Consider the following 22,237-nt stretch of genomic DNA (forward strand, 5'->3'; position numbering starts at 1 on the left):
ATCAGCTAAGAATAGCAAGGACAGCAACCAGGAGACAGCGAAGGGGCACCATGGAATCATCCCCAGGCGATAGGCCCAGGCTGAGGTTCTCCAAAGAGGGGCCAGGTACAGGAAGGGAGGACTTGAACGTACTGCCGGGAGCATCGCTGCCATCACCAAGAGTCTCCAGATCCCCTGCAGACACCTCATCCCTCAAGACGGTGGTTTTCTCTGTGTTCGGTCATCCCCGTTTAACACTGTGATTCAATCTAGGACTTCCCGGGACATTCAGGGAACATAATCACCTCACTGGGCAGTCACCTGGTTTTCATTTCTCGTGGTTATCATCTAGGACAGGGGTCAGCAATTGATGGACCAGCGGCCATGTCTGGCTCACTGCCTATTTCTGAAATAAAGTTTTATTGGAACGCAGCCACACCCTTTTGTTTACCTATTGAATATGGCGGCTCTCACACCGAAACAGCAGAGTCAAGTTGTTGTGACAGCCCACAAAGCCTAAAATATTTACTGTCTAATCCTTGACAAAAACCCTGGCTAGTCCCCTACCCCAGAAGAACAATTCCTACCGAGTCATGTCCCCCCATGGACATTTGAGAGAATAAGCAAATGAAATGATCTTAAAGCATGTCCACTTCTCAAGCCAAACAGGGCAAAATATATGGAATTCCTATAAGAGGCACATGTCTGGGTTGGGGCCTTAATTATACTGTTCTTCACCTGGAAAAGAGGAGTTTTTTTTCCTTTCTACCTCTTCACCAACTCCCACAACCTAAACAATAGCCTCTCAGCATGTGTTTTCCCAAAGCTACAGTCAAAGAGTTTGGACTCAGATTTTCCATTGAAAAACCTCAATTCCACAGAAAAGCAAGGAGCAGTTATGGCCTTAAAAGTCAAGTCCGTTTCCAGGACCACAAAGATGAATGCCATAAAAGGCGGGGGGGGGGGGGGGGGGGGGAGACCCACACTATCTTACAACATTAATATGTAGACCATAATAGACCATAGTGTTAGAATAAATTGGAAAAGTAGAATTCAGCGTCAGCTACCAATGGATATTAAGCTAGGACTCAGCATTTTTTCTCAAGGGTGTTCCATTGAAACCTCTGATAAGAAGTCACTTGGAAGGGGGAAAAAAATGTCATGCATTTTAAATCACCAGACATATACAGAAAATATTCCTGTATCTAAAAAGACTGACAAGCAAGGCAACTTTACAATAGGAGTACAGGCTCCATAGGACTCCACAGGAATCGCTCTATGCCTATTGCCCTTTATGTGACATTAATTTTAAAATACTCTGGGGGTTGCAGAAGAATACCAGAAAAGAGCAGCCAGGGTTGAAAAGGCCCCTGACTGGCTATTATAAACATAATCAGAGAGGAAATATTTAATCCAAACAGGCAGTATGCTAAGACTTTTTCAAGCATTACTCATCTCCTTTTCTGCCTCAATTGTGGGTATTAGTTGAATAAAGCTTCGTTGAATGCTGAGTCCCAGGGGCTGCCTTTTTAAAGAGGACAAAGAAGCCCAAGAAGGGTGCCCTGTCTCTTGTCAGACTCTTCCCAGAACTCTTTCACAGTCACACAGTCGATGCATGGTTCAGACTTAAATCCACGCTTAACCAACAGAACTAAAAATCCACGTGATAAGCTGTGACTAACCAGATATGCTTTCTACTTTCCTGGCAACTTTCGAATATATGTAATAAATACATTGTTGTCAACTCTAGTCCCCATGCTATATATTCTACCCCCAGAACTTATTCATCTTGTAAATAGAAATCTGTATTCTTTAACCACCTTTATCCAGTCCCCCAACCCACCCACCCCTGGCAACCACCAATCTACTCTCTGTTTCTTTAAGTTCAATTTTTTTAAGATTCCACATTTAAGTTAGATCATACAGTATTTGTTTTTTTCTGTCTGACTTATTTCACTTAGAATAATGTCCTCAGGCTTCACCCGTGTTGTCGTAAGTGGCAGGATTTCCTTTTTTAATGCTTGAATAATATTCCATTGTGTGTGTGTGTATATATATATATATTTTTTTTTTTCTTTATCTGTTCATACATCATTGGGCACTTAGATTGTTTCCACGTCTTGGCTGTTATAAATACTGCTGCAATGAACATGGGGGTGCAGATATCTCTTCAAGATAGTGATTTCATTTCCTTCATTGATCAAAAATTGATCAATCATGTAGCACTTAAGTTTCTCTCATTATTGAAATCCTTTAAATTATGGTTTCCTTCTATTTGTGTTCCTTGGTGACTCCTAATGTCTTTAAAATTTGAAAATATAAATTTCACAGACATAATTTGGTCTATACGATGACAGGTTTTATTATCATGTAAAAAATTGCTAAGGCTGGTGACACAGCCCGGTTATACTAAGGATGAGTATAGGGCACACGAAAGCCTCAGCTCTTTTTTCCTTAGTTTAACCTCACTTACCAATGTCTCAGTGAATCAGCACTCCCAATACAGCTGTTTGATTATAATTTAGGTGTCAGTCATTTTCCCTGTACTCGCTGTTAGTCTGGACACATTTACACCACTAACAACACTCACCATAAGCTCTGGATATGTTGGCCTCTCTTTGGAATTCTTCTTCAAGCTTAAAGAAAAAAAGAAGATCACATTAAAATCTAGAAACCATCTGTATTTTCACTAGACTAGGATTTCAGAACCTGTGGAAGACTAAACAGAACCACCTTTAAAAATGTACTGAAAACATAAATCTCCCTTCTTGACTTTCCTCTTTAGTTAGTCTTACCAGTTACGTTTTAAATCACTCTGGGTGTACCTTAATGGGAAGAATAAGAGTGTGTGTGTGTGTGTGTGTGTGTGTGTTTACTTACGACACTTTACCAATGACATAAAAACCAACTTTTATTATATATCAAAATACATGTCTCCTTTCCTTCAAAACAGCATTTAATCCACCCCCACTTGCAAAGAAATTGGCAGGTATTTCTTATATAACATGCATTATCTCCTCACTATCTTCAGTACCTCGTTCTCTTTGCCTCTGGCCCCTTGCATGCATAATTTGCTTTTATCTACTCCCTGCTGAACCTGCTTGAGAGAGAAGCAATACACACAAATGTCTAAGGTCACGCTGCTGGTTTACGACCTCTTGGCTGAGGAAAGAGCACACGCAGCCAAGGACTTAGCAGTTATTCTTCTTAGAAATATCAGTACTTGGTGGTCATACACTACTGTCAAGCGGCTCCCATTCATTCAGCTGTCTGTACACACAGACATCTTAATCACATTTGATACTGGAGGCAATAGTAATAAAACTGCAGTATGAAGAGACCAACCCCTCACCCTTGTTCTTGACCCACCCCTTTATCCACCCGCAGCCTTAAAATGGAAAAAAAAAAAAAGAAGCAGTTTATTTGGAGTTGGAATCCCAGGTTACAGAATGGAGAAAAGAATGATTTTGAAAAGTATGATTCGCAAGGCAACCTACAGACTCCTGTACCCTGGGCCAGAAGATCATACGTGGATGGAAAGGAGGTTTGCCTGGCGTTGAAGGAACCAAAAAGATGACTGGTTATTGGGTGGCTGGGGTTCGTGCTAATGGATCATTTAGAGAAAATGAGACCTAGTATGTGTGACATGAGCTCTGTTCCACCCACAGAGGCTAACAATTGAGGGGAGGGCCAGATACAGAACCAGAGAGTGAAACAGCTGAGATGCTTGGAAAAACTATGGTTTAAAACAACACAAAATGAAAAAAAAAAAAAGGGAAGCCTTTGAACCAGAACAACTTAAAGCAGCCTACCCGTTGACTCCAGGCAATGCTGTGGGTAGAAGCCAGGGAACCTGAGACAGGGCACAGGTAGATGTGAGGACAGAAGTTTCAACCTGGAACTGAGGGCAGATCTAGGACCCTAGTGACCTCACAGCCCAGACAACCTAAGAGAGAAAGTTTCATCTCAACTGAGGATAAAAATAAGATCGAATTAGAAAGAGGACTTATCGACTGTCACAGCTGGGTTGACATGGGAAGATGTGCCTGAGTGAAATGAAGGAGACATTGTAGCTCCCACTGATGACGCCATGTGCACCTATATCCTGAGATTCTAAAAGGCTCTGTTGGTGGTTCTCAACTGCAGGTGGTTTTGCCCTCCAGGGGACTTTCGGCCATGTCTGGAGGCACTTCTGGTTGATGTAGCTGGTGGGGGGGGGGGGCGGTTATTGGTACTAATAGGAAGAGGCCAAGGATGCTGCTAAGGACACCCAACGATAAAGAATGATCCAGTCCAAAATGTCACTAGTGCCGAGGTCGGGAAACCCTGGGCTATGTGTCCTAGGGCATTCCTCCTCACTGCCCCCTCTAGCTCCTTCTCTGAAATGAAGTTGGCTTACAGTCATCTCCAGCTGGTTCATCTCTCTTTTGGGCATATCCTCATGTCTACCTCCCCTCCCTGCCTTCCACCCCAGGAAACAGAAGTCTTTCTAAGTTCAAGAGCTAGTTCATCTAGAAAGAAACACGGAAGAAATGTGATCCCAGGTGCGTGGCTGACTTGCACAGAGACCCTAGGAAAAAAAGCAAACAGACTAATGTACAAAAGCCTTGAATTTCGGCTATTGTTCAAATCGAATCAAGAAGCACAAAGTCTTCTCTATAATCTGAACAATTTATCCTCCTAAAATCAGTAAGGAAAAGCACACATGCAACGTTAAATCCACACTCAGTAGTCAAGTGGTCGCTTTCAAGTGTCCTATTTAGATGGACCATTAATCAAGCGTCAAACCCTAAATCTACACAGACTCTGAAAAAGTCTCCTTGAAGACCACATCCCAGCTTTCCATTCCCACCTCTCACTGGTCAGCCCTGAACCAAGGAAATGATGGAAAGAAAAGCTTGCCTCTCAGATGATTCAAACGAACAACGCCCTCTTTCACCAACCTGAGTTCTTTGCGGTATAGCTGAGTTTTGACCTATTTAGTACATAATGAAATGATACTCTCTCTTCTCATCACGTAGAAGAAATCAAATACTTATTTTTTTAAGGAGAGGTCATTTTAAGTCAGGACGTCCTATCTTTTCACTTGTGGAAGTTTATGAAAATTTCTCCAGATTTTTTTGTATAAAGGAAATGTAGGGAAAATACCCCAAGTTGACCGTCATAAAGCGCTAAGAATTCCTGAAACCTCAGAGATCGCTGTCAATAGACTATTTCTTGACCTACGGCCTCTGATTAGAAATCTCAGAATGTACCACAAGCACTACTGCAGAGTACTGTTGGAAAATATTTACACAGCAAACCAAGGCTGTTTACTGAATTAATATAACTGATATAACCCATTCTCTCCATCTTTTAAATCAAGAACACTTCAAAACATGGGCTAAGAATAGCAAAATACTCAGGATAAGGTTATAGGAAAAAAAGCAAGTTTTCCATGTTTAATAGGAAGTGCTTGAAATTCAGTACAAAATAACAACTGTGGAGTTCAAAGCTACACCAATTTCTTTTTGGATTTGAGTCAGACTTTTGATTTTCAAGTGGCTTGTCATTTTCAAGCGTGCAATTAGCTAACTGCCCTAATTGCTCTTCCAAATGCCACAACACACACTCCTGACCGTAGCTGACACTAAAAAACAGCTTTATGCCGCCTTGAGCATTGCTAGCTTCGAGTTTGTGCTGACCAGAGGATTTCTGCCTATTTGAATTCCCCCTGACTGTTTCCAAGAAGGGCTCTTTGGTGCGTCCACAGAATAAACACACAATGCGCCTCCCGAGCCGTACATTGGTCATAAGCTAAATAAATATCCAGGGCCTCTTTTTACTGTCCTTCCTGAACAAGTCAGGAGCTATATTTGTTTGTGTCTCTTTTGTACTAGTTCACACAGTATCGACATCTGGGTGGGCCTCTAACCGTCTCCGATGGACATCGGGCTGGTGGACTGGGCGCTGAGCTCTTAAATAGGCCTAAAGGCACAGCAAGAAGGAAGTCAAGCTGTTTGGGCCCTTCGCAGAGCTGGTCCCCAATGACCTTCCCTCAGTCCCCACACCTATAACCTATCGAAAGAAGTTATGGTGAAAAGCTCTAAGCCTGCCAAGATTCCATTTGCTGGAGAAAGTCAGTTGTGAAACCTTCTGTAGGACTAGAATGTAAGGCTTTTCTATTTGATTTCTCTACCGTGAATCCCCAAACAAGGCCTAGATGGTGAGCCTCCCTGGCTCCAGGAACTCTTCAAAAGCCCTAAGATAAGAAAGCCAAGTGTAGGGAAAAAAGAGGAAGAACATGTCATTCGCTGGTCCTGTTTCAAAATCAGTACAGAAAGGAGGGGTTTGTAAGGTATCGTTGCTGTTGTTGTTTTCTTCAAGTTCATAAGGAGTAAACGCCTTAACTTTCTTTTCTTTTCTTTTCTCTCCTCCCCGCAACCCTTACCCCAACTCAGAGGATAACGTTTCTCTGATGCTGCTACAAAAGAAAGATACCAGCCGGATCTCTGGGCTCTATCATATCATAACTTTGGATATGACAGTGATAGCCAGTAAGTGCCTCTACTCCACCCCTCAAACTGCACTTTACTGTCAACTGACCAGCAGTGACCAGAGGAGAGTGACTACCAAGCTGATGCCCTGGATGAAGGTGCGCGGCTGCGATGCCATCAGATGCTTATGGTGGACGCTTCCCACGGAAGGTCACAGATACCCTGACAGGCCACCTAAGCCGTGAGTAATGCACCCTTTTTCTTCTTGTTCTACATTTAACCCAAAGACAGACGTAGGAAATAAAGACACAGATGCATCTTTCCCAAAATTTGAGATTAAGTTTTTCGCTGTCCAAATCTGTAGTCCTTCTTCCCCACTTTCCACAAAGAGTTGGGCTTTTTGAGAAGTCCTGAAGGATCATAGCCTGACTATATCATAAAAATACACAGAGGTCACTCAAAAAGGGGTCCTTTCATGAAGGTGTGCCTCAAAAATACACAGGAAAATGGAGGAACCAGGTATAAAAGGGAGATAACACTCATAGGCTACATCTTTCTTTCATCAAGAAATAAAAGAGGTGTTTTATAGGTAATGATCATTTTTCCATTCTTTCCACCCAGCCCCAAATCAAACTTAAAACTGTCAGTAATAAAACAAGTGAATACCTAGACTGCTATTGTGGGCAGGTGTGTATCTGTATGCTAATACATGTGAAAAGTAAAATTGCCTCCATAAATATCTAAGCCATTCATAAAATCCCCCAAAAAATCAATACTCTTTTTTGAAGTATTAGACAACTTTCCCAACTCAGCTGACTTCAAAACAATGTTCACACTAAGGGGGTATCAAAGAAAATATATTGGTGGTTTACGGTAGGCAAAGAACGAGGCACCTGGCATCTGAAACAGGAGAGCCTGGGACTCTTAAAAACTCCGACTGAGGATAAGTAGGAATGCTCATAAAATTCAGAATTAATGCTCCCCTTCAACTTCTCAATTCTCATACCAACAAAAATGACTATTTTACACAATTGATCTTAGGTATCAGATTCTACGGGAGCTACCACACTCAAAAGTCTGAGGAAGAATTTATTCTTTGACAACTTCAAAGTTAAAGCGATTTGAGTTTTGTTTCAATTATTATTATTATTATTTTTTAAATAAGCCCATAAACAAGCTAGACTGGATGACTTGAGTGCAAATGAAATGACAAGGAATCAACAGTTATTAACGGAATTAACAATTCCGAGAAAGCTGGAAAATGTCTATGGCTCAAAAATTTTAAATTAATGAACCACAGTAGCTGGGACTAAAAATGAGAGAAAACGAGAGGGAAACAGAGACCTCAGAGGGGTGGCCATGAGGACACTCTTATGCTGTGTGGCGGGGAGGGCCGGCCAGGGCGGCTGCTACATGAACAGCAGTAGCACAGGTGTCTGCACCTTCCACAAACGTGTGCGTGCGCTAAAGTTAGAAAACATGTATTTTTTCCAAAGCTTTCATTTTTAAGATATCTGTAAAAAGCTTTAACACTCTGACTCTTTAGGGGAAGTTCTAAGTAGGAGAAGAAAACTGGTAAAAGAAAAAGTCATCCAACGATTTTTCAGTAAATTGCAGATGAAAAGGAGCTTTCTGAATAGGAAGAAATTAATAACGGGTCTCTAGAGCATAGATGTGAATCATGGGTTCTCACCGCAGCCCTAGAGTAGAAGGATTTGAGAACATTTGAACAGGACTGTTATTCAGGACGCTCCCCAGGCCAATTAGATCAAAGTCTCTGAGGCCGAGGCCTAGGTGACGGCACATCTTAGAAACGAGCAGCCGGAGTTGAGAACTGTCGGATTAAACCGCTGGTTCACAACAGGCAGCGTGGCTTTCTCAGACCTTTCACACCAGCCTTGCTCTTAGCAAGGCTTCCTGAAGTTCCCAGAGTCTTGGGAAAGGGGGCCAGGTGGGAGAAAGCTTACATAGTGCAGAGCTTGAAAAGGCTTCCTTACAGAAGCTCCTTCTCCACTGTCACCCTTCTGGAGAACTGTCGGTGTGAACTGTCAAAGATGCCTCAGTCCATTTCCTAGGTGACCTTTAAACATTTGAGGGTAAGGAAAACAAAAATCAAAACCAAAAACCAAGTTCTCAAAACCAGAAGGCAAAAGCCGGAAGCCATCTCAGCCTGGCAGGTGTACCACCACTCCTTGCATACTCAGGCAAGGAGAGCAGAGAGGAGGATGCATCCCCAGAGCCCAGAGGATGCACGTATTAGGAGGACCCAGCAGCACACTGTCCTACAGCCCTCTCTGGCCATTCAGCCAAAACTACCCCAGAAACAAACTGTGGCAGCTCAGCCTCATATATCCTTCGGGAAAGGTACCCGGGGCGACATGGGCTTAGAGCCGATGAAAAGTCCAAGGGCCTTAGTTTCATAAGCAATAGGCAGCTGCTTGGGCTTAATCCTGTTTCCTGATAAAAGCCATACTCAGAAGGCTTCTTCCAAAGGGCGTGGAGGCCGAGGAACGATAACCTTGAGGAAGCCAGACTCTCAGCAGCCTTCAGAACACCAGCCCCTCCCTTAGCAGCCAGCAGCCCGACTGCCCTTCTCCAAGGACCGCAGCTGGGCTTCTCGCCACCTCTGAGTCCCTTCCCCCAAGTCTCATCTGCTCCGGAGGCGCCCGGATAAACCACCTCATCTCCAACGCAGCCTCCTCTTTCCAGCATCACTTGCGATGGTCATTAGTATCAAAGCATGCCAAGCATCATGTTCCCTACGCAGACAGAAATCACTAGATTTTCTGGAGAAAACAATCCCCTCTCCAAGTTTCCTCAATTCCACTTTCAATTTCCATGAAAACAAAGTTTACAGCATTAGCACGGTTCCTTCCAACTTTTTTTATTTTCCCTTCTCAGCCCCCCCCCCCCCCCCGCCGCCCAGTACTGTCCACTGTACACTTATGGGCAAGCACGTCCGTAAGTTAGCAAGTGTTCTGTAAGAATCAGCCTACAGACACTAGAACTGCTTTGTAAGACTTCTAGGTACCTAAGGGAGGCTCTGAAAATAGCCTCTGTCGTCTTATCCAGGGTGGTTCTTTGTGTCATACCTACTTTTCATCCCTAACCCTCCGGTGGGTCGCCCACCTCTTTATGCTCCGGTCAACATCACATGGCTTGAAATTCCCATAAAAGAGTTTCTCCCTTTTGCGGTATGATGCACGGTGTCCCTTCTGCCTGGAATACCTCTTCCTCCCCTATTTCCCTTTCGCTTGGACGTACCTCACAGGGTCCCAGCCCAGCATTTATTTCCTCCAGAAGCTCAACCCAGCGCTGTTCCTCTGCGTCCCCCAAATACCCTGTGCATGTCTCCATGTCTGGACTTGCAGTGTGGACTAGAATGACTGACTGTGGACACGCCCTCCTTGGCTCTGAGCTCAGCGGGGGAGGGGCAGAGCCATCTTTGTTGCTCAGCAGCAAGGACAGGCCCGTCAGTGCTTTGGGGATGGACGCATGCATCGTGGATTAAAACGACGGGGGAAAGTCATGAGAACTCCTCTTGTTTCTTCATGCTGGCCTCTGAGAGACAGGCTGTCTTACCACTGTGAGGTAAAGTCAGCAAACTCTTCGGAGAACTTGTCTGCGGGGAGTTGTGGCGACGGCTCCTCCACCACCTGTTTGAGCTGCTGAAAAGGAGTTCCCCACGAATCATAGGGAAACCGGAGGATGGCCAGCTCGATCTAGAGGGGAGAGGGACACAAGGAGACAGGAGCTTACACGGGGTGCTTAGGTAAAGAGGGGGTCCGCTAGGGAATCCACTTGGCTCCAGGAGAGCCAGAGGGAGGCACGATGGTGACCATCAGGTAAACTGGCGGGAGGGGGAAAACTAATGCCCTGTTCTCTAGCAGTTTTCCTCCAAGTCCTAGTGCTAGGGGTTTGCAGATTACGTCGTACCGGAGACAGCCACTTAAGCCTACTTAAAACTGGGTCCTGCCTAAAACCCGGTGTGGCGCTTCATAAAATTGTAAGCCAGCAGTATGAAACTTTGGGATGTAAAGCGACCAGGTTTTCAAATGTTGAGTCTAAACAGTGATTCTCACCCTAAGACTCTTGCAGAGCTGTACATCTGCCGCCATCTGCTGGGAGCGCGCTAGAACTAAAGACAAGCAAACAACCAGGACCAGACGGCTGATCTTTGTTTGGACTTGAGTGAAGGCCACTTTGCTGGGACAAGAGCACGCGCTTTCTGGGCAGGGATGTGAAGTAACGCACAGGATTTAGTCAGCTGCCGTGTCTGGGAAGGAAACAGGACCACCAGGGGTCATTGCAGACCTCGGCGACACACCGAAAGTGCGTAATCGGCTAAGTTACGCATCACGCACTCCCTGTGCACCTTTGGGCCTGTGCCTGAGAAAATTACCCTGTGCGCTACTGTGAGTTTGGGCTCTACCTGTACTCAACAGCCAAGACTTCTGTCATAACCATGTTCTGGGAAGCTGAGCCCATGTCCTGGATAACAAAGCTCTATCAGGGTCTGGGCGGGGGATAGATTTGGAGTTTGGGATTGACATGTACACACTGCTATATTTAAAACATAACCAACAAGGACCTGCTGTACAGCACAGGGAACTCTGCTCAATATTCTCTAATAACCTAAATGGGAAAAGAATTTGAATAAGAATAGATACATGTGTAACTGAACCACTTTGCTGTACACGTGAAACTAACACAACATTGTTAATCAACTATGCTCCGACATAAAGTAAAAATTGAAAAAGAAATAAAAAGCTCCATCAGGGTCCACACACATTAGCGCTCTTTGAGTAGCTTAAGCTTCTGCATGCCTTGATTAGAATAATTTAATTTTAAACCATAAAGAAAACTATCCGGAACGGTAGTCAGACCCTCTCATTTACAGATGAGGACAGTGAGACAGCCTGTGTGATTCCATCAGTGAATCAGGGGCACACAGCTACTTGGAGGTAGAATCAAGAGAAGTGTGTTTTGTCCAATCCCAGTTCCGTATTTCTGCTACACCACACTGCAAACAATGGTCGCTCCAAATCTCCTGCTCTCTCAGACCGGCGTCTCAGGCACCTGCCTCTTGTTCTCCAGGCTCACCCCATTCCAACTTCATGCCCCGAACACCCTGGTCCACGATGATTATCATACACTACCATGGTGATGCCCAGACTCCAAATGTCGGACTTCACGCTGTATCCCTTCTGGTTGAGCTCTGGGTTTATTCTCTCGGGCTGGAAAGGAGACAGAAAAAGACAGCTGAGATGACATTCCTGGCTCCATAAAGGCTCAGGGCTGAGAGGGTCACCAGCTGCCCAGTGAGCTGCTGTGAGCTGTTAACATACCTCCCAGGCCAAGAGGCTCACTAACTACAATAAATAACAACGTCTCCATGGGATTTTCCTCATTCTCCACACGTCTTTTCTTGGAGACAGTAATGGATCAAAGTCCCCTCTCAGTTCAAAAGCAATTTCAATTCTGCCTTATGAAGAACATGATATACATGACAAAATTACTTTGTCAGCCTAGAAGTTGCCTTGTTTAAAAGACCAGCGGTCCAGAACTCAGTAAAAAGAGTCAACAGAGTCGCTGGGCTACTGTCTGGTGTTAATAGACCTCAACAACTTTTAGCTAAACATGGACAGAAAGCTTTTCAATTCTAAGAGCAGGTTCATTTCCAAGTAGAATATTTACAGTAGAAGTCCCTTAAGTTAAAGGGAGTCTCTGCTAAAGACAATGAACCTCCATAGCTATGAGGTTCCTTCAGGACTCACTTAACTGACTTGTTTGGGGAATTTAAATTCTTTCTTCTGTTCTGTTCTCAACAAACAAGGCAGCATTCCCTTGTAACACAGTGTGGAAAATTGTGTGGGCTCTGTGTATTACCCACCTGCTTTTTCAAAGAATATACCTCTTTGCCTGATATTTTTAAAGAGTGATTTGTAGAAACATAGGCAACGTAATCCATTGCATAGTTTTAAATTTTATTTTATTTTTCCAGTTTTATTGAGATATAGTTGACATATAATATTGTGTAAGGTCTTTTGTTTTGTTGTGTTTTTTTGGCCACACCGAACAGCATGTGGGATCTTAGTTCCCCAACCAGGGATCAAACCCACACCCCATGCATTGGAAGTGTGGAGTCTTAACCACTGGACTGCCGGGGAAGTCCCCTTTACCTGATTTTTTTTTTTTTTAAAAGGATACATATGAAGGAAGGGATTCAGTATTTCAGACAGGAAATATTAAGAAAAAAGAAGATGCAGAATATTTCTTGCATCTTAGGCACATCTCTGTTTTCCCTCCCTGGCCGTCCCTTTCCTATTTCCTGGCATGGTTTGAAGGCAGTTACATTCTCGATGCCACCCCCGGCTGCTGTACTTACGGCCATGTACGGTTTGCATCCTGCATCGATAGTTTTAGCGACGGAGTCAACAAGGTAGCCGCTGATTCCAAAATCGCACATCTTCACCTGGCCCAGGGTGTTGATGAGCACATTGGAAGGCTTGACATCTGAAAGCAAGAACAGTCAGGAGCCCAGGGTGGTAGTAGCATCCCTCTGCCACCAGGGGCCCTGGAACCTCCCTTCCTCCTTCCCCTTCACTTTCTTCTCAAGACCCAATGCAGAAGTAACCGCCACCCCTGTGATACAACATTGTAAATCAACTCTACTCCAACATAAAATAAAAATTTTTTAAAGAAAGAAAAACATCAAAGCTGAGAAAAGGGGGAAAAGTCAACTTGATTTTCTTTTTCTTAATCATTTTCAAATGTTTTATTTCAATTTACAAAAGTAGAATTTACTAAGTTGATTTGGATTACGGAAAGCTTGGAAGAAAGAGAAAGGACATTCTTATATACGTGGCAGATAGACCATAAAATGATTTCAGCAGTATTTAGAATGAGTAGTCACAGAAATGTTTTTCATTAGTTCATTCAGTCTAATGTCATTAGTTCTTGTTCTGCTGGATCTTGGGTTAGTAATCTGCTTTCTATTTCAGCGGTCCCCAACCCTTTTGACACCAGGGACCGGTTTCGTGGAAGACAGTTTTTCCACGGGGGGGCTGGCGGTGGGCGGGGATGGTTCAGGCCGTAATGCGAGCGATGGGGAGCGGTGGGGAGCCGTGGGGAGCAACGGGGAGCGACTGGGAGCGGCAGATTAAGCTTCACTCGCTCGCCCGCCGCTCACCTCCTGCTGTGCGGCCCAGTTCCTAACGCGCCGCGGACCGGTACCAGTCCAAAGCCCAGGGGTTGGGGACCCCTGTTCTATTTCACCTTGTGTCCTTCTTGTCGGATTGGGAATCCATCAATGGAAAAAACTGTTTCCTCTATCTAATTTCTCATCTTCGTTGCCCTCATACATGCAGTAAGAACTTAAAAATTGATGATTGAATTAAACGCCTAGCCCCATGGGCCAATCATCTCTGTTATGTTAGATGAATAAGTTCTAGAGATCAGCCGTTACAACATTGCCCCTGTAATGAACAATTCTATATTGTGCCCCTTAGAATTCGTTATGAGGGTAGAGCTCATGCTAAGTGTTCTTGTGACAGTAAAATAGTGTTTTACAAGCCCGGTTCATGATGACCTGTTGCGCATTTAGTGGAATGAAAAGGCAGACTGTGACATAACGATACACCAAATACGATCAAAGCCGCCAGTTTTCATGGATGCTTCTGCCGGAAGTGTGTCAGAGGTCACAAGGTGTTAACCCATCATAAACCCAGATATTCCAGACCAGGAGGCAGGTCACAGGGTATACATGTGGATAAAGAAGTTTCATTCTACAGTTCTTAAATGAATCCTTCAGTCTCGAGAGAGATAACGCACTCCCCAAAGAGATGAACCATTGTTATGTCTTGATAATGGAATTAGAAATTACAGTTAACTTTTTCCCTAGTGACACTTTTCCCGAAGGGCATGTACTCAAAAGAAGAAAGTTATTCTAAAAACTTTAAAGACTATCCTTTATAATTTTTCCCTTAAACAACAGATATACAAATTTCATTTTATTATTTTTTATACTTTATAAACATTCTCTACTATGAGTGAAACATTTTATAATTTTGGAATAAGCCTTTAAAATTCAGTTTCACATTTGTGGATAATCCACATTCTTCTTCCTATCTGAATTCCTTCCCACTTTCTTCTTTTTCTCTTCCTCCCTATTTTCCCCATTTTTAATCATAACAATGAATAATAATAATAACAGTCATAATAGGAATACTCTTTGAAGCATCTTACATTACTTTCAGGCTCAGAGAGTGTAAGAATTATCAAATCACAATACCCTATTAGCGATCAATACTTGCCATAAATTTTTTCAGAGACCTGATTAAACATATCTCTTCCAAGAAGCTTTCCTTGACTATGGTCACCCAGTACTAATCATTTTCTTGTTTTGTATTCTACCTCTACTAGTTCCATATGTGGTACATTCATATTTTTAATGTGGTTTTTTCGCCAGGTGTTTGTTATGTATTTGTCTTATTTCCCTATCAAGAATCCCTATGTAGAATTTGAATAAGAATATATTTTTTTCTCAGATACCTGTCAGGGCATCTATTATAGTGCTGTATAAACATAGTGCTGTGTAAACATAGTGCTGTGTAAACATAGTGCTGTGTACATGTTGGACAGTGATTGCAAAAGGTATATGGATGGTTGGAGGCATGGAAGAAAGATGGAAGAAAGGATGGATGGATGGATGGATGGATGGATGAAAAGATAACAGGAAGGGAGAAAAGGAAGGAGGGAGAAGAGGAAGAGCCATATCTTCCAATTTTTTCATCTTATCCTGACTCCTGCTGTCTGAAAGGGCTGTGCTTTATACCACTTTCATGTGCACAAGAATCACCTGGGAATCTTGTTAAAATGCAGATTCTGATTCAGTTGGTCTTGGGACCCATGATTCTGCTTTTCTAACAAGCTCTCGGGTGACGGCCAATACTAGGTGAATTTTTATCCTATTCTCTAAAGTTCTCAATGGGTAATACCACAGCTCTGCTTGGTAACAGGCATTTTATATTCAAGTTTTAATATAAAGCCCACGTCTTCTGACGCCCTCAGACAAGTTAAAGAACAGCTACTTGTATATGATTTTGCTATCCAGTCCCAAAGGAAAACCCCTCCATTCTCTTGCCTGACTCAATTCCATCCACTGGGGAATAAAAAAAAAAAGATAAAACTCAGGTAAAAGAAATAAAATTGATAAAAGGAACAGCCAAGGCAGCTCCATGGATACTTACCTCGATGAATGACAGAGAGCTTACTGTGTAAATGTTCTAATGCTTTTACAATCTGCAAGAGAAACACAAGGTGGGTTTGTTTCCCCCCATCACTGGAAAGAAACTGAGTGTTAAGCATATCCAGGTTTATCCTCCCTGGCTTAAGGTCACAAGGAGAAGTATCTTCTCAGATAGTGGTGTTCCTATCCAGGAAAATACACAGGAAGTCATACAAATTGGATTCCGCACACCAGAGAGGACTATACCCCATAGCAGAGAGGATGCCTCACTCATACATTTTGATTTTCATTTTGGCCTCCAGCATTTTTTCTCTCCACCCTCCTGGGCCTCAGGAACCATGAAGGGAGCAGCCCTTCATTTCATTTTCTCCTGCTTCCTCCTCTGCCTATTGATCCTAAGAAAACATATAAAACTCTACAAATGAAAATCAAAATCACCTAGTATCAGGACAGAGACACCAGGAACGTGGTCATAACAGACGAATGTACTGCTTAGAGGCACTTTAACTGAGAGTTTACCCAACCAAGTCAGGAGCAGACTCTTTTACATAATGCCCGGAAAGAAAAGCATTAGTTGATCCATCCACAGATGCACTCATGCATTCAACAGACACGTACGGGATGGGAGCTATGGTCCAGGTAGTGTTTCCCCATACTGGGGGTACAGGGACACATAAGGCCCAGACTTCTCACATGCTCCTTGAAGTAGGCTTCCTGATGTACTCACAGAAACTGCTATTTTCCCTAAGATGTCCTCTGGAATTGTTTGGCCTTTATCAATCACTTGTTTGTAGAATTTATCTAAGGACGTGTCCATGAGCTCCATGCAGATCCAGACATCCCCCTAGAGGCCGGTCGGTTCAGAGGTGGTTAGAGAGGATGGAAAAGGGAAAAAAGGAGGAAACAGTTAACACCTGTCAGGAAGAACGGACGGTTTCTTGCTTGAGTTTTGGAGGAAATGTACTAATCCCTTCAAGCTCTCAAAGGGATTTATAAACAGGCAAGATTACCTCCAAAGAACAAACTAGCAGACAGCCAAGCCGACTTGCAGGTGATCACCCACTCCTTAATGAAAACTAGGATCTACACACTAATAGCCACAAGCAATAGAACTCAGAAGTCTAAGCCTTTACTGTCACTGCCCTCCAGGAGTTAAGTCCAGATACCTACTCCATGTCTGACCTCCCAGGCTGACCGCTGGTGGTAGTTTATCAAAAGGCTGGTTTTAAGAGGGAGATGAAGCATCGTAACCCACATCATCGTGAAGTGAAAAAGAGAGGCAGAGCAAAGAGGTAAGTGTAAGCCCACGTGGTACACAAGGCTACCTGAAGTATAGCAAGAGGCCAAAAGACCAGAGGATTTCAGGTTTTAAGGAATCTATCCAAATCAGTCTACAGACTCTTGATAGAGACAGTTCTGGCAAAATAGACAAACCAAAACAGAAAGGAGAAAGGGGGCCTCAGCCATTTAAAAGGGCTAAACGCATTTGAAAATACCGTGGTTTCAAGCCAACTTTGCACCAACATTTCACAAGCATGAAACTCTACAGAAGACACGTCAAACAAGAAAGAGCACTGTGACTATGTATGGCATTTATGTGATCAAGGAAACTTCTTGTTAAGCTATCGCTCTCCTTGGAGTTTGAAGGGAAGGATCACCTACCTCACGGAAGAGTGCGCCATAAAAGGTGACCGTAAAAGGACAGTCCACGGTCCTCATGGAAATATCCAAATCCATCAGTAACCTTTTCTGCTCCTGGCTATTTACTGTGGCCCGGATCCGCTGAATGGGAATGCATGAAAAATGTATGGTTACTGCTCCGAGGATGAGTCTGGTAATAAGGCAGAGGGACCTTGAAGCGTCCCATCCTGAGAATGGTACCAAAATCCACAGCACAACTTCCAGAAACAGCCCTTCAGATATCTACCCTGAAGGATTAGCTGTTTGTAACGAATGAAAAGGAAGGAAGACCGTTATTCATTTGATTTCCCGAATAATCCCCAGTAAGGAGCAAACTGATAATATATTTTGGAGAGTGTGCAAATGTTTGGGAATGCATTTCCAAGTTATAAAAACAGTCTGATTTATTATGTGGGTTTAGTGCAAAGAGGTCAGAGTATTAATTGATTTCAGGCTGATTTGGGGTCCTATAAAAAAAAAAAGCCAAAAGCCCCTCTTTGTGAACAAGTAAGAATATTTGGACTGAACAGCAACTGTAAGAGAATTGATTCAGGAAAGGAAAGAGGAGGAATCAAACTGAAATGGAGAAACTGTTCATTCCTACCCCAGGGCTTCTGAGAGAAGAGAAACTTGTCACACCAGCAAATGTAGCCTTATAGAAACACGATTATGTCATTAAATGACAAGACGATATAATATCACGAGGCTTTCACATTTTTTGCCTATGTAGCAAAGAGCCTGCAGAAGAAGAAACTGAAAAATCTACAAGGTAAGGGAAAGATATCTCCATTCTCCAAAAAGAGGCATCCCAGTCATCTGACCACCCACATTCCTAACAGTTCATCTAGAATTAATACGTTGGTCATTCTCCAAGGTCCTTCCAACATCTACTCAAGAAATTTGCAATGATTCTAAATTTCTTTTTATAGCTCAAAAGCTATGCAAATTTGCTCAAGATGATTTTACCCTCCTTTTTCCCACAAACGGAGACAATTTCCGCCCTCAGTTCGGGTTTCCTGATTTTCAGGGACAATTCTTTAAAAGCAACAGAATAAGGGTTAAAAAGACACTTGCGAGACACAAAACCCAAATGCCATATGTGAGCTCTTGTTTGGATTCTGATTTGAAAAACCAGCAGGAGAAAAAACAGCAACAACTATTAGATGACGTTGAAGAGCTATTATTGATTCTTTGACGTGTGGTGACGATGGCGGTGGTTGCACAAAAAATTAAAAGGAGGGGTCGGATTTATCAGTTAAAAAAACCTAGTTGATGTAACTCATGCCAAGGAAGCATATTTCACATATTTGGAGGGGAATATTGTTCCCTATGAATAAGCTTTTCTGTTTCACCCCACGGAGGATTGTTTTGCTTATATGAAGAGAGCTGGTTTGTGCTTGAGATGGACAAACACATAAATCAGGGATGGAAAACGTTTGGGGAAGGGGAACTCTACCTTCACCGCCATGATCTGCCCGCTGGGCACATGCCGCATCTTCTCCACCACCCCGTACGCCCCCCGGCCCAGCTCCACTATAGGCTCCAGGTCATCCGCCTTCACCTCAAAGTTCTGCAGGAGAGAAAAGCAAGAATACAATAGGAAAAAGGGAAGTAAACTGGACACAGGCTACCTTGTCCTCTCTCTAGTTTCTCCCAGCGTTCTAGGGGCTCTTTCTAGTCCAGAACTTTCTGGTCTAGAAGCTTTTCCAAGCAGCTACTGAAAGCAAGAAGTGCATGGGAGATGGGTAGACCCTACTGCACCTGCTCGTCACGGGCAATACAGACATCCAGCTCCGACTGAGCCTCCACATGGCTGGGTGAAGGCTAACTCTGCACCGTGGTTCTTTAGCCCTGCCCCTCGTTTGTTGGCTGATGGCAGCTAGATCTAGGCCTGGACTTCGACGAATCTACCCCAAAGAGCACCATCTACTCGCTTCAGATACCTTCCCTCAGGACCACAACAGCCCGATTTCAGTTCGACATTCAAAACAGCAAGAGCTCCACAGACCATTTCCGTTTACATTCAGACTTTATTGACCCACCGCCCCTGACAGCATGTTACAGAAAATACAGTTTTTTCGTTGGCCAGTTGGAAAGCATCCGTGTAAAATGGTCACGATGTTAACTGGCAGACATGATTTTTCTCACCTGATTTCCAATAGAAATGCAAGCTTTGGAGTCTAAATCTCGAGGTGGCCTAAGAAAGAGAAGGGGAAGAAAAAAAACATGAGACATCTGGTCAAATACGACCTTCCCAAATCAGATGTGACTGGAGAGATCTGTCCTTAGGATTAAGGTGAAAGCTCATGGGTAAAATAAAGCAGCATAAAGGGGTTGATAGTGTGGGATTTGGAATAAAATACATTTGCATTTAAATCACTTAATCTCTGAACTCCCATTTCTTTTTAAAATTTATTTTAATTTATTTATTTTTGGCTGCGTTGGGTCTTTGTTGCTCTGTGCGGGCTTCCTCTAGTTGCGGTGAGCGGGGACGACTCTCCCTCGCGGTGCACGGGCTTCTCATTGCGGTGGCTCCTCTTGCTGCAGAGCGTGCGCTCTAGGCACGTGGGCTCAGTAGTTGTGGCTCGCAGGCTCTAGAGCGCATGGGCTTCAGTAGTTGTGGCTTGCGGGCTCAGCAGTTGTGGCTCGCGGGCTCCAGAGCGCAGGCTCAGTAGTTGCGCTCGGGCTTAGTTGCTCCGCGGCATGTGGGATCTTCCTGGACCAGGGCTCGAACCCATGTCCCCTGCACTGGCAGGCGGATTCTTAACCACTGCGCCACCAGGGAAGCCCCCGTTTCTTCTTTAATACAAAGATATTAGTACACTACCTCGTGGAATAGGAGTGGGTATTAAATGAGATATTCTAAGTAACATGCTTAGCAGAATCCCTGGCATACAGTAAATATTCAATAACTATGAGTCATATATATATAGTTATGTGGATAATTACACTACTCTAGTAAGCCCCTGTATAAGTAATTATATTCTTATAAGGAAGTAAAAGTACCAGACTCTTCTTTCATCCGAGAGCATCCATGTGCCCAATTATCCCACCACTTTTTCCACAACTGTTTTAATAAAAAGAAACAATAATATGGTTCTGTTAACTCACAGAATTCATAGATCACAGGAATTCCAAATCTTATCTAATCCTGCCTTTAAGATGGAACAAAGGTCCAGACAGGTAAAGTGACTTGCCCAAGGTCACGACTAACCCAGGCCTCCTGATTTTCAGGTCAGAATCCTTTCTGTTCTACCAGGCTGGCATACCCAGTTGTGATATTTCTTCTATACATAGTGTACTCACTACCCAGGGGTCATCTCAGCAGCTGAGGTTCGCTGCTTTTACGTCTCCATTAGAGAAAACAGAGTCTTCTCGTGTGTATTTATTTCCCCTACTTCACTGCTACCTTGGCTGATAACAGTCCATGTACGAGAAAGATATTTGGCTTGGCTGTGCACCTAACTGTGAGCCTAGAGAAGCCCTTTCTTCAAATAAATACACCAAAAGCATCCTGACAAAAGTAGTAAATGCCAAGAAACACAGAAAACATAACATACAACAAACAAAACACACATAACAAACACAACATAACAAACTTGTTAATATGATCAAACGAATAAAGCGATAGGAGGCTAAAGACAAAAAGAATCCCGGTGTTGCCTGAACAAAGGGCGACCAAAAAGGGTGGAAATGCAGGTGTCCCCAAGGGGACGTTCCAGGTCAGAATTATACAGAAAAATACAAGGGACGAAGAAAGGAAGAGAGAAAAAAATCCTTGGCCAATGACAATTTTCCCCGCCCCTAATATATTGTAATTCTACCCCTCCTGCTGAAAGTGACTAAATAAAACAATAAGTAAAATGTAGGAACATAAGCACAGGTACACACGTGAATCTAAGGTTTTAATGGCAAGCCTTCCCTCACCTTAAAAATCTCTTTGAAACGTATAGAAAACCTAAAATAAAGGTTTTCTATAGTAACTTAAAACCAGGACCGAGAGGGAGGGATAAAGAGGAAAACACACACACACACACACACACACACACACACACACACACACACGGCAGTGATGTTTTCATATATCTTGTGTTTCTGAGCAGGGGATTTTTCTTCAGAAACGCTTTCTGAGGAATTAAATTTCTGAAAACCTGATTTCTCACTCTTAAAACCTCCAAAGCTCTTTTTCTTTAGTTGTCACAATTTGTTTGTAGTAATTGCAATGGAACTTTGATATAAAGACAAATATTATTTGAAACACGTGACTAATCTAAACAGTAAAAAATCCTTTGCAATTGTTCAGACGCTTCCTTTTAAAAAGAATGAAGTAACAGAAAAGGTCACTAGTTATTTGGGGCTACGTCCACGTGCTTGCCGTCCAGCGCGAGTGCTGGGTGAGACCTCCTCCAGGTCTGACATTCCAGTATTCATACCAGGGCTCTGCAAATTACAGTCCATGACCCAGCTGTGGGTGAATTCTACACATTTAAAGGGTTGGAAAAAACAAACGACAAAGCATCTTCGGCAGAGGCCAGGGTGGCCTGGGTAGCCCCAAATATCTACTACCTGGTCTTTTGCACAAGAAGTTTGCTGACTCCAGCTTTATTCTAACCTTGCATGACAACTTTACCTCACAGGAGGGTTTCACGCCATTTTCCAGAAAGAGAAAAATGAAACCCAGAAAAATTCCTCAACAGAGCTGAAAATAAAACTCATGTCCCCCAAGTCTCGGCCTTGACCTAAGGAGAAGGGGGTAGAGGCTGAACACTGGGCTAAGTGCTTTACCCGCTTCTCCTATCATTAAAACACACACACACACACACACACACACACACACACACACACACACACA

At 43.4% G+C, this 22,237-nt stretch overlaps 1 protein-coding gene across 2 annotated transcripts in view; it reads right to left on the reverse strand.

Annotated features, from left to right (window-relative positions):
- MAP2K6 (mitogen-activated protein kinase kinase 6) overlaps positions 1-22,237 on the reverse strand; it is a 128,696-nt gene that overhangs the window by 9,814 nt on the left and 96,645 nt on the right. For both annotated transcript variants that reach the window (XM_029212416.1, XM_029212415.1), the window contains exons 3-11: positions 19,534-19,582; positions 18,842-18,955; positions 17,368-17,487; positions 16,433-16,549; positions 15,707-15,758; positions 12,844-12,971; positions 11,615-11,692; positions 10,038-10,177; positions 2,570-2,615 (exon numbers count right to left, since the gene is read on the reverse strand). In XM_029212416.1, the coding sequence (XP_029068249.1) occupies positions 2,570-2,615; positions 10,038-10,177; positions 11,615-11,692; positions 12,844-12,971; positions 15,707-15,758; positions 16,433-16,549; positions 17,368-17,487; positions 18,842-18,955; positions 19,534-19,582 (844 nt within the window). The remainder of the gene's footprint in view (positions 1-2,569; positions 2,616-10,037; positions 10,178-11,614; positions 11,693-12,843; positions 12,972-15,706; positions 15,759-16,432; positions 16,550-17,367; positions 17,488-18,841; positions 18,956-19,533; positions 19,583-22,237) is intronic.

The sequence above is a fragment of the Monodon monoceros genome, unplaced genomic scaffold (genome assembly GCF_005190385.1).
Source record: "Monodon monoceros isolate NGI ecotype Baffin Bay Population unplaced genomic scaffold, NGI_Narwhal_1 Super_Scaffold_9, whole genome shotgun sequence".
In the NCBI taxonomy this organism is placed as follows: Eukaryota; Metazoa; Chordata; class Mammalia; order Artiodactyla; family Monodontidae; genus Monodon; species Monodon monoceros.